The sequence below is a fragment of the Lissotriton vulgaris genome, chromosome 1_1 (genome assembly GCF_964263255.1).
Source record: "Lissotriton vulgaris chromosome 1_1, aLisVul1.2, whole genome shotgun sequence".
NCBI lineage: Eukaryota > Metazoa > Chordata > Amphibia > Caudata > Salamandridae > Lissotriton > Lissotriton vulgaris.
Genome location: NC_141685.1, coordinates 1,978,888,956 through 1,978,902,166, shown reverse-complemented (window position 1 = coordinate 1,978,902,166; position 13,211 = coordinate 1,978,888,956). Strand labels below are relative to the sequence as shown.

Sequence of the window (13,211 nt, the reverse complement as noted above, 5' to 3'; positions counted from 1 at the left end):
AATTGTTTTTGGCCTGTATTCATTAACTGTAAAATAACGTAAAGCTAGTAGCAAAAAAATGTCACTATGTTCGAAAGCGGATTCTACAAGTTAAACCCGTTAATTTGATAAATGGTTACTAAATTATACATTTTTGTGCGCCCACCACGCACGGCATGTTGAGGAATGAATGGTCTGCTCACAGAAGTGACAGATTATGTGGGCACTTACTTTGTCAAGTTTTGAAAGGTTTATAATTGCATTATGTGGTGCAGCTGCCTACACCTTCTGAAATACACAGGCCAGATGAATCTAGGTGTGTGCTTAATGCTACGATAAGTGAGGAGATTGCATTTTTACATCGCTGTAGTTGGCAACCTACTTTACATTTTAAGTCCACTCCTCTGACAATTCTGAATCACACCTATAGTCCTCAATCATTATAGCAGACGATTTACAGAAGACTGATTCTGCAGGAGCCTGTTCTCTTAACTCCGCCTACATACTCGAGGATACTTTCGCAAATGAACAGCACCTAGCCAGAGCAAAGGACCACTCAGTATGCTCTCATTGTTTTCTACAACTTTGCCTAAAATGTCAAAAAAACTATTCAATATGATACTTCATTTTAGAATAAGCAAACATTGATTCTTCTCGGGATTTTAGATAACTGCAAGCATGGAACTTAACTTAACTTAATAAATTCCGCCTCAGTGACACACAAACATATATAAAGTATCAAACAATAGCAGAAATGGAAGTAATCATGCAAACTATAGCACAGAAGTCAAAGGCCAAAGAGTAAAATATAAACACGGCAAACTCTACCTTGCATTCTGGACAACCATTACTTGGCTGCACGGACCCAATGACGGGACAGAAGCGCATTAAATAGAGATGGTAAAGCAGAGGAAGCAGCCAGAGAGAAAACAAGAGGAGACAAAGACGGAAGACACAGCGTGTGAATATCAAATGGACATTGCACAGCATTAGATATTCAAGAAACAGACATTAACAATGGCGAAAAGTCAGGCACAGGTTGAAATACATTTGCCCTTTAAAAATGCAGTGACAAAAACACATTTTGCAGTTCCTTTCCTTGTCAAAACATTAGAACATAAATCTTTTACCCAAACCTACTTATCTATTCTGTCAAGAAAGTGATGATATTGCAGACAATCAAATAGCGTAGGTTTTAGTTAAATCATACTACCTTGATCTTAAAAAGTAACATTAAAGAATGGATAAATGCCACCCCATAGCAGCCAATCGATCCAAAACAGTAATATGAGTCTAAAAACAGTTTCTACATTCTTCGTTTTTTATTTTCTTTCTTCTTCACATTTCATTTGATATTCTTAATATACTTCGTAGTCACTCAGGTAACTTCTGAAGCCAACACATGTTTTGTCAGTTAGATATATAAACCTCTGACTTCATCATGGCTTGTATCAGACTCCCACCCTTTTTCTCGGATCCCACACTGACCACCTGCGGAGTCCGCCAAGGATTCTCCATCAGCCCACCTATTCAATGGCTACATGGCCCCACTGGCACCCATCATCAGATCCCAATTAATCAACATTGTAGCTTACACAGACGACACTCAACTTATCATCTTCACATCCAACTAACCCAACATCTCCAAACACAACTTTCAATAAGGAATGGAAGCAGTCGCCAGGTGGATGAAGAACAGCTGCCTACACCTCAACATGGACAAAACTGAAGTACTCATCATGGGCCCACACCCCGATGCCTAGAACGACACCTGGTGACCCCTGCCCTCGGAAACCCACCCTCCCCCACTGACCATGCACACAACCTCAGAATCATCCTGGATTCTGAACTCAAAATGGACCACCACATCAATGCAGTCTCCTCCTCCTGTTTCCACACCCACCGTCTCCTACGAAAGACCTTCAACTGGATTCCCCTTGAGCACAAGAAAAACGTCAGCCACACCCTCATCAGTAGCAGACTGGACTACGGCCATGCACTCTATGCAGGGATCAACAAGAACCTCACCCGCAAACTCCAGAATGTCCAGAACACCTCCCCCAGACTAGTCCTCAACCTACCACACCCCTGCCACTTCACCCAACATCTGCGGACACTACATTGGCTCCCAGTCGAGAACAGAATCACCTTCAATCTCCACACCCACGCCCATAATGCCCTCCACAACACTGGACATGCCTACCTAAGCCATCGCCTCACGCTCTAAAAACCCCAAAGATCCCTCCACACAGCCCAGCTCTCCCTTGCTATGGTGCCGCACATAAAAAAGACCAGAACAGGAGGTTGTTTCTTCTCCTTCCTCATGGCCAAGGCATGGAACACCCTCCCTCTCCTCCTCCGACAGACACCTACACTCTTCAAATTCATGAAGGATCTCAAGACCTGGCTCTTCAACCAATCGCCATGAACTTCCTGGAGTTGCACCCGCCCCTCCCCTCAGCGACTTGAGACCCTTTCGGGTGAGTAGTCACGCTTTACCAACCCTTGATTTATTGATCATCTCAACAAATCTAAATCATATAGTTGTGTGTAACAATGTCGATACACATGCATGAATGGAGTACTCTCCTTCGAGGTGTAAGATGGAGAGACAGGCAATTGATATCCTGGTATATGAAGCTTATCAAACCAAAAAACAGGAGGAGCAGAGTTTAAGTTTAATTTAGATTCACAGAAGAATGTGTGATCATTTACATGCAACTAATTGATTTAGATGTTTTGAGGTAACAGCCCTGATGAAGTCAGAGGTTTAGGTACGACAGAAGTTACCTGAGTGACTATAAAGTATATTAAGAACATTGAATGAAATGTGAAGAAGAAAGAAAATAAAAAACGAAGAACAAAGAAACCCTTTTTGGACTCATATTACTGTTTTGAATAGATTGGCTACTCAGGGGTTGCATTTATCTAAAGTTATTGAGGCTACCCTCATCAAGTTGAGAGTATTTGTGGCCGCTCCTTTCCTCTTGGAGTACTGTACCATTTGAGATTAAGTTGGGAATACTCCAGGTTTGCGCTAGCACTTAACCTTGCCACAGTAATTTAAGATTAACATTAAAGAATATTAGCAGTAGATCATATTATACTTGGGATAGCGATTCAGAAACTCGTCATCCTCAACCACAGTTGACACTTGTCAGCTATTAACTATTGGTGAATATTCCAAAAAGGCAAGACTCTTGGTCCTATACAAATGTTCGGTACATCATCCCGGAATCTTCTTCACATACAATTCTGGTCTTTGGAAGAGCAACCTTAATTTCTTAGTTCCATGTGTATATGTCAAATACATTTCTGTTGTACTCATGAAGATGTTGGGTAGCAGATTAACTCACATGAGGCTGAAATTTATATTTTGGCAGTAGGTAGACGACAAAACAAAATTAAGTGTTTTTCTTTGGTATACATTGCTGAGTATCCTGTTTTGATTGTTTAATTTGCAAATTAAATGTTAACAGAAATGATTTTATTGAATAGAATTATGGATTAAATAAAAAGATGTGACGGTCATTCCTTCCTACAAATGGCATACTTGTGTGGAGAAATGCAATAGTTAAACGTTTAAGACCATCAACATCCTGGTTAATATTGAGCTTTAAAAAAGTATTTTTTCCCTTCAGATTCCTTACTTTAGGAATTGGATTAGATATATTAATTTCAAGACATAGGATATTACATGTTTATTATCACCTTTAAATGTGTTTACATTTCTAGATGTTTCTTTAAAGCTTCACTCAAGAAGAAGAGCTTTCAGTGAGACAGCTTTGCAGTGCCTGATAACATGGACATATTATTTTGCTCAAGCAAAAGTACAAGCCTGCTTCACTATAGGGGCTTTAAAGTTAGAGCAAAGAAGCATAATAAAAGTTGAGGGTGATGGGACAAGAAGGTTAAACATGATTTAAAAAAAATACATCTAATCCAATCTCTAAACAAAAGAACCTACTAAGAAAATTACTTTTTTAGTTATGTTTTGAACGTGAAGTTGTTAGTCTTAAAAAGCTTTATCAATGCTGCAAAACATATGTTATTTTATTATGCTTTGTTTTGGAGGACTATGAATCAAGATTGAAGATAAAAGATGTTACTGCAGAGTTAGATTTTGTCACTACTTACTGGTGCCTTCAAAAGTTTTTTTTTAATATTAACTAATAATACCATTTGACTATCTGGTGTATAGGTTGAGAGAACCTAGCATGAAACGAACAATCTCCTGAATATGCAAAACCGTTTCACCATTAAAGGGATAATTAGTACATAACACTGTACACCATTTTTCACACCCTTTGACTCATCCACTGCCAGCATTTCCTGCCCAAGTATCATAAATTATCTCTATTATCTCATACATTAGGTTTCTTTCTGGTGTTCTGAATAGGCTCGTTAATACAGTTTAATCTTATCATACACAAGTATTAAAAAATGTGCATTTTTATTTTTTTGTCAACAATTTTAAATTAGGCTGGAGTATACGGACCTACAATTTAAACATGAAGATATCAGTGTACTTACCCTCTCCCTGGAAGAAGGTATACTTTCACAAAAGGGTCAGAGTAACCATTGTTATCTCTAGGAATAAGGTTTCTTGCTTGAAGTATATGAATGATGAGGTTACCAACATGTTTGTCATAGTTTATTTGAAGCTGAAATAAATTAAATAGTGTTCTAACAACCGTTACAGCATAATAAAATTATTCATTATTTTCATAATTAGCTTAATTACACATGCCCCTTTACAATAAAATGGTCACAAGGATATATAAGATACTTAATGGGTAACTGTGTAATATGGTCAACCACTGTCATCAAAGATTGAGTTGTTTGTTAATTTCATTAAAGAACCCTGAGATGCATTAAAGCCTCGAGTACATTATATGCTTCCTGTGGAATTTATTATATTCCTTACAAACATCCTTACAGTTATAAGAACCTATATATCGATGAAAATGAAAAGATAATTCAATCTTTACCTGGATTTCTCCGGTGATTGGATGGGATGGTGCCTTTGTTACTTCAGCAGGCTGTGGTACAAAAATAAACATTTAGTATTACACCTCATTAAGACAACCTTTGTAGTCATGCATATACTTCATTCATATACCAAGTGATTCATTTAAACCCATTTGAGAAGTCCTTGTCTTCCTTCCCCAAACCATCAGAGCTTTCCGCACAGCCCTGTGTAACAGAAAAGCACTTACTAAAATAATATGAAATCATTTACAGCTTTGGAGTGAAGGGAAGCGAACACCAGTTGCATTTCCCCTCCTCTGTCCTTAACCAGCATGTTCCATGAGTACGCTGTTTTTTTCCAGTGGCAAGACCAATAAAATGCAGCCCTCTCTCTTAACTCTGGTTGAGTGTTGCCAACCAATCAGTGTGAAGGGATGTTTCACACTATTGAAAGTGTGTCAGTAGGAATGAGGGATGATGAATGAGAAGTAGGATGATGGATGAGGAGTAGGGATGATGGAAAAGAAGTAGGGATATTGGAGGAAAAGTAGGGATGATGGATTAGAAGCAGGGATGGCAGTTAAGAAAGAGGGATGAAAAGCAGGGATGCAAATTAGGGATGATGGAAGAGAAAAAGGGATGATGGATGAGAAGAAGGGATGATGGATGAGGAGTAGGGATGATGGATGAGACGTAGGGATGAGAAGCAAGGATGAGAAGTAGGGTTGATGGAAGATAAGTAGCAATGATGGTTGAAAAGCAGGGATGATGGATGAGAAGTATGGATGAGAAGCAGGGATAAGGGTTGAGAAGTAGGGAAGGTGAAAGATAAGTAGGGAGGATGGATGAGAAGTAGGGGTGAAAAGTAGGGATGAGAAGTGAGGAATGAGGATGTCCTAAAATGAATACTGTACATAACAGCATCAAAGTGGATAACCACCACTTTTCAACACCAACCAACTACTATCCAAGCCTCAATAGCATAGTAGCAGATGTCAACTTATATTCATTGAGTAAAGTGTAGCTGTGAGGAGTTAGGCTCTGGAGTGATAGCTAATGTTTTAAAACAATTGTCAATTCACTCGGGGCAAGAGAAGTTAATTCAGAAGTCCTTTACCATATGTAAATCTATTGGCATAAATTACTGCCTTTTTTTGGGCTTCCTTATTACTTTTAGTAGTATTGTGCTACAAGATATCACTAAGTTGAAGTACCTAACAACTTAAAAAGTATTTAGTCTACTTACCTACAGTACCTAAAAGAATCATCTGTGTACACTAATATCTAATGCTGCAAAATTTCAGCTAAATCTGACTGCCCGTTTTTTTAAGATACACAAAATACAAAAGTCTATGAAAAAAGCATTGGACGTCAAGCTCTTTTTGGGGCTGCCCTTTTTTCTTTGCATCTCGCTGACCAAACACCACAATGCTTTTAGCCCTCTAACAATGGAACTGGTGCAACAGGTCTACAATGTTTTGCATAGAGGAAAAAAAGAAAATCAATGCAACAGCAATGCAACTGTAGTATATATATTCTGCAGCCAATTGATTGTGTGCAATCATGTAGAAGAGGGAATATTGTTGCACTCAATATAGGTATGCAGTAAACTCGATATTTTTGTGTGAAATTCAATCCCAACCACCAACCACCACCTTTTATACCCGAGATAGCGGCTTTAGGAATTATAAATGATGCTGCACTGCCTAGACTTTCGCTAAGGTGGTATTTTTTATGGATTTGATGATGGTAAAAAGAAATAAAGCCCATTAGCGATTTAAGGAAGCCTATCCAGAACATTCAGGTATGCCATCTAAAAGAGTGATCCGTGAAGCTACGTTTTGTCTCCATAAACTTGTCAAAAGAAAGGGATTGTAGTTAGGTCACCATGGCTTGAAAGTGGGAGGACGCCTTTTAGAAGACTTCCGCTGTGACAGGAACCTCCCAGGGTCATACCACCACCGGTATAGCCATAAGTAGAAAGTACACAATTACTGAGCTGCTCTCTTAGTGCTGTTTTACACACTCTTTAAATGTACCATATTCTTGCCACGTGGATGGCAGGCCTTCATATAGAAAACCAATAAAGACGGCCGTTTGGCCGTCTTTATTGGTTTTGTATTACTTATCGGGACAAGGACGGCTGTCCAGTGGTCCTAGCTCTCCCTTTTGTTTTCAAACGCATTAATATAGCCCTCTTTTATTGGGGGCTCAATAAAACAAATTTTTAAAAAAGAGCATGCGAGCACATGCGTGTTTGGGTCACATACGGCAGATGTTTGAAGATGCTTGCTGGTCTGTAGAGGAAGATGTAAAATACTGGCACACTGAGACATCTAATATGGACCTTATGAGCAAACTAAAGACAGTACTATCTACTATGTGAATCTGCAGGAGGAAAAGGAATGTTCACACTAGACCCAAAGTGCATTCGAAATTCACTCTCAATGATCTCATCCTTCAAATCTTTAGGGTTTGTACAGTATCCCAGACAACTTGGTAACAAGCGGAGTAAAGTCTCATTATAATGTTTGATAACCAACCTGGAATAACTCCCCGACGGTGACTGGGTTTTGAAATATGTATTTGGTTCACCTGGATGATTTCAGAATCTTACAATTTGTTGACTATGTAGCAATTTGTGTTATTTTACTCCTCTTTCCAAATAGTGCTCAGATCGCAAAAAACGTGATTTAAGAACCTCACTTTTCTCGAGGTTGAGTGTTAAAATAAAGTTTAGTGCTGACTTTATTTTTCATAGTTACTTTTTTCGTTTTTACAATGCCGGGGTCTTTAGGGGCACAACACTTGATGAATGTACCCTCTAATTCTATTACGAATGGGTAATTGTTAGCATTAGTGGGGCTTTAGCGAAAGTGGCAACACTTTTACATTGTTTCTAAAAGTCCACAATAAAAAATAAAAAAAAAACATTTTTGGGAAGGTGCGTCTGGGGAAAAAGAGCCAAGCGTAAGAAGTGATGCTAATTCATCGAGTACAAAACGAAATTGTCCGTTCGTTGTTTTTCGGAGCAGTGTAGTAAAGTTTCTCAAATATTTTGTCTGCATTTGATTTCACGTGTATCCACATTATTTTCGACTCTTCGTACTATGTATAGGAAGCAATAATGGAAACAAAGAAGTCTTTCAGGCGTGAACACTAAACAACATAGGGACTGACCCCATTCACAAACAAGGATGTGCACTTTGCACACCGACTGGTCTGAAAATGGATATGCAATTTGAGATGTGACATGTTTATTAATATATCGCATAACCAGTTGTTGATTTGCAGCGGGTCACAAAACAAAATACCATTCTCAAATGGGAAACATTTTTATAGCAGCCCACTTCTATTAAAGGGAAAAGTGTAACCTTTAAAAAATATATATATTTACCCTATTTTGTATACTCTGAGGGAGAGCAGGTACTGGTGATCAGGACCAACGCCTGCTCCCTCCGCAATGCCGGCTTTCCCCGTACCGACTACACAGGATTCGCAAAGGGAACACTGCCCGCAGAGATGGCTCCTCCATAATGGCGGCAGAGCATCGTCCCACTGCCTAGAGCCAGCATATGATAAATAACATGATTATGACACAATGTAGATATTATGTTATTTATTGCTGTCTGAGCTTGAAAATGAGTACAGGGCAGGTCAGGGCCAGGCATGGCAGGGAGAAGGAGTAGTGTTCACCTATAATGCGCATGTCAGTTTGGCCAGCCGTCTTAGACCGGCCAAGCAGATATGCGCACTTGTTTATCCAACCTTGCACGGCTGGGTAGGGGAAAAGCCACAGGTTCCTGGGCACTGTCTGAGTGGCAAACGAGGCTGCTCAGACCAATCCTAGCGCTATTCTCATGCTTGAGAGCAGCTTCTGGGTGCTTTGAGGCCCATCAACTTCCAGGCCGGAAGAGAGGAGCAATGAGACAGCCGGCTGTGTCAGCAAGAGTGGAGCGACAGGTAAGTTATTTTTTTTAATTTTTTTATTTTATTCCCCATCAACTCCCCAACGCCTTTCCCCACCACCCCGTCGGCCGCCCACCACTTTAGATAGGCAGCGGCTGTCACTGACTGTCTTACTGGGACAGCGTCCTCTTTGTACATTAGATGACATCCTTAGATGTCAGTAACTGACCAATGGTTTGCGACTACATTTGTAGTCAAAACCATTAATATACACTTTGTTACTCATCAATAGAAGGGGACATGGCTTTTACGCCCCCTCCTATTTGCAATTCAGTAACGGTTCCAAATTCTCTTTTATGAGTTTGAAAGATACATAAAAGGTTATTTTGCACATTGCGCAAAGTCATTTTACAATCACAGTCGCATGGTTTGCAACAGCAATAGTACTTTGTTCATCAAGGCATACACCACAATTCCACAGAAAATGTTTTTGTGCAATGCTTTTAACAGATCTCTAAAGATCCGTCACTAGATTTGAAAGCTGCTTTAAAAATCATAGCAATGCAGTGTCCTTGGATGCCAATAACAGTCTTTCCATTTTGGATTACAAAATCAATCATAAGCTCAGGTGAAGCAGCACAGTTGTAAACCATATTTTGGGTTATCCAGTCGAATCTAATATTCTGAAAAAAGGACACGTTGTAACGTTGGAAAAAGAGGCAAGTATAGTGTACAGCCATTCTAATAAAAAGGCAGCATCTGACGAACTGAACACAATAAGCCCACTATTTAATAGCCACTAATTAGTAGTGTGCTTTTTGTTTTTACTTTAAGCAGCCAAAATATTGTTTGTAATGAACAGCAATTTTATGCCGGAATTAACACATTAGGGATAATAACAGCCCCTGACAATCAATATTGGCTGTTCTACACATTGAAACATAGCTTTTAGCAAACGTGTTTACCAACGCTACATCGCGAGCCAAACCCTTGCAAGGGGTCAGGTATTCTTGGCATAACTGCCTAATTTTCTGTGGCAAACATCATGTTTCCGCAGTTAACAAAATAACAACCTAGCCTTTTCTGATCCACTGTTGCAAAGTATTCTGTTCTCATATGCTGAATGTGCCGTTCAGGGAAGGCTGCCCTCGTTTTTTTTTTACCTTCTTGCTCATTGGGGGCTGGTAGCAGCACATCAGACTTTCCTTTAGACCTGTGCCGGGCATAAGGCTGAATCCTCTTGCCCTACTCTAAGGTGGCTCTGCTGTTCTGCTTCTGTCGACCCTCAAATTAGATCACCCACCTCAAGTAATTATCACAATCTTTGTTAGGGAGAATCTCTAAAGTCACTAAACTGAATGAATGCATGAATTGCGTGATTGTATGGTTATTTAAAACCATTCTATTAATGTCCTAAATCACAAGATAAAAGCACATGAGCAGCATAAAAACACAATTTAAAAATCATTCGTTCATGCATAAAAGCATAGATTTGTTCAGGGCATACAGACATGGTGTTTCAATGCATTGCACGGTACTCTAAAAGCGGATGTTACGGAGGCTACAGGCTGGAGCAGAGGTTGTTAGGCAATACTCTGCTCCCTGCTAAGGAGCAGGGCAGTGACATGCGGTTGGACTGTGTTTTCTGGCAAATTGCACCTTTTAGCAGTATAGGTGCTTGCTGTATACATTTTCCAAATTGGGCCATCTCAGCAAAGATTCCAGGGTGAATAAGAGATTATGAGCCTCTTTAACCAATCGAGTTCCATGATGTAAAGATATTGGCCTCAAGAGGGTGCAATGTACGAGGTACAGTACCGGGCAGCAAAAAATAAAACATGGGCCAGCGATTCCCTTCTATTGTCGCACAGTCGGCGGTGTGTAATGTTTTAAATAGATTTCCAGCCCGGGTTCGGTTCTCTTTATGGGAGTGGCACAAGTCTTTCTCATAGTATTTTATTCAGACCGTGTTTGCCCATGGCCTGGTGAAGATGTGGTTTGCATGACTGATTGAGCCTTTACCTGTGCTGTTGCTGAGAGGGATCTTGGAGGCTCCTGGATTCTGTGGACTCTTTGTGGGTCCCCGCTGTGCTGCTGATCTTGGGACTAAGCTACAACTTCTACCGGGCTGACGCAGGTCTGGGGGACTGCGAGGTCCAGCATTCCCTGCTGACTTCAGCTGGTGCCTCTTCCCCTAATTGCCCCGCCCACCGCTCGCAGCTATATAACATTCTGCGGCCCCTGCTTCACGGGTGCCGCTTGCTGCTTGAGCCTTTACCTGTGCTGTTGCTGAGAGGGATCTTGGAGGCTCCTGGATTCTGTGGACTCTTTGTGGGCCCCCACTGTGCTGCTGATCTTGGGACTAAGCTACGACTTTACCAGGCTGACGCGGGTCTGGGGGACTGCGAGAACCAGCATTCCCTGCTGAGTTCAGCTAGTGCCTCTTCCCCTAATTGCCCCGCCTCCCCGCCCTATCTAATCAGGCTCCTCCCGCGCAATGCGGGACGAGCCTGGACAAAGTCCGGGCCAAGGGCGGGCCCGTTTAAGCCTGTTCAAGAACATTCAAGGACGGGATGGGCAATCCCCCTTTCATCTCCAGTTCCGAGGGCTCCACTGTAAGTTCTATACTTATATCACCTCTTCCTTTGTACCGCAATGGCCCAGAAGGATGGTAGGCCTAAGACGGCCAATGCAAACCTAATAGGAACCATGGACAAATTCATAACCAAGGTTAATACTGCTATTGATCAGAGTATCTGACTGATGGAGAGGCGGGTCTCTCAGCACTTGCCACTTGCCAGGTGATCATCTATGGTCCATATTGCTAATGTACGGACACCCGACCACCATGGCCAATCCAGTAATATTGGTGTATCTGTGATTCCAGAATCCCCAAATACTGGCTTGGCAGTTTGTGATCTCGACCATTCTTCTACAGGGAAGCTGTCTACGGCCTTTGATTTGTTGTTGTTACCATCTCCCAAGATACTAAGCGAGGCCAGCCCTCTTAGGGAGCACAGTACCAGGCAACTATGTGAAAGACATCAAGGGGCTATCCCAAAGCACAAACAGGGGCTGGCCACTGTCACCAAAGGAAAGAAGGAGAAGCTGCCCAAACGCAAGGGAACTCCAATGGCTGAAAAGGGGCAGGCTTCCACAATTACTCAGGCAATTGTACATATACCCAATGAAGTTCCTGTACCCTCCTTGAGGGTGGCGTCCCAGGCCGTGGATGAGGGTAGGAGCCTGGAGAGTGGGGTGGAAACTGAGGACCCCTTACTGTCCAAGACAGGCGATTTATTCAGTCTCCTCTTTCGTCCAGTAGAAGATAGGCTATCCAGGATTGAGCAGAAGCTAAGTAAGATCGAGTCTATGTCATTGGGAATTGTTGACTCAGTGGAAAAGGCGAACACAGTTAGGGTCGCAGCTCCCCTAAACGAGATGCGAACAGGAGGAAATGCAATTGATCCAATAACCCAGCGAGTTTTGAATTCAGTTAAGCAGGCTGCAGCTGCTCCTGTAACTAAGGCACCAGCAATAGGTACAGCTGTAACTTCAAGCCAAAGTAACTTAGCACAATCGAAGGAGGGTGACTGGGTTCCTAAGGAGATTGTTGGTGGGGGGATTCATATTGATTTACCACCAGAAGTAAGTCCATACCTGGTAGTCTTAGCAGGGGTCCCGGTTCTGAGAAAGGACGAGCAAGAATCTTTCTCTTCCTTAAGGAACAAGGTGGTCGACTGGTTAAACTAATATAGACCTTTACCGTTGCACATTTCAAGTAAAATACTCATGGTGCAAAGGGTTTCCTGGGTGGGTCACTCAGTTAAGGACATTTGGGGGGACTGTGTTCTTGTCAACTTTAAAGATCCTAGTACAGTGGGACATATTTGTAGCTGGAAACAGTATACCCCCGGTGCTTCCATTGTATCCCTCCCTCTGTCCTATTTTTATCCCCCGGGATATATTTCAACCAGAGGCAATGGCTGGTCGTTAATTCAGCGGAATGGGAAGAGACCGACCAATGGGGGTCGGCTCGAGTCCTTGTTAGCCCCGAGCCTAACCTTCAGTCAAAAACGGTTTAGTGGATTGGAGTCGGTTGACTGACTTCAAGTACATGTAGGGGTTTCTTCAAACTCAATTGCCCCATCAAGAATCACCAGAACCAGTCCCTCTTGGCCTCCTCAGTCCCCAGGTCTTAAACCCCCAATCTCGGCTGCAACAACTCGGGGGGCAATATAGAAAATGATCAAGGCCTCATTTCCTTTAAAGGTGGGATGATCCCCTGTAGCGGCTCTACTAGGAATCTCAAAATCATGTCGCGGAATATAGCGGGTTTGTGCAAAAATGTA

The 13,211-nt window shown here is 41.6% G+C and overlaps 1 protein-coding gene across 2 annotated transcripts in view; it reads right to left on the bottom strand.

Annotated features, from left to right (window-relative positions):
* The window catches only part of PCLO (piccolo presynaptic cytomatrix protein), a 1,259,786-nt gene that overhangs the window by 336,247 nt on the left and 910,328 nt on the right, over positions 1 to 13,211 (bottom strand). For both annotated transcript variants that reach the window (XM_086919783.1, XM_086919788.1), the window contains exons 15-17: positions 4,971 to 5,021; positions 4,513 to 4,643; positions 808 to 834 (exon numbers count right to left, since the gene is read on the bottom strand). In XM_086919783.1, coding sequence (XP_086775909.1) covers positions 808 to 834; positions 4,513 to 4,643; positions 4,971 to 5,021 — 209 coding nt within the window. The remainder of the gene's footprint in view (positions 1 to 807; positions 835 to 4,512; positions 4,644 to 4,970; positions 5,022 to 13,211) is intronic.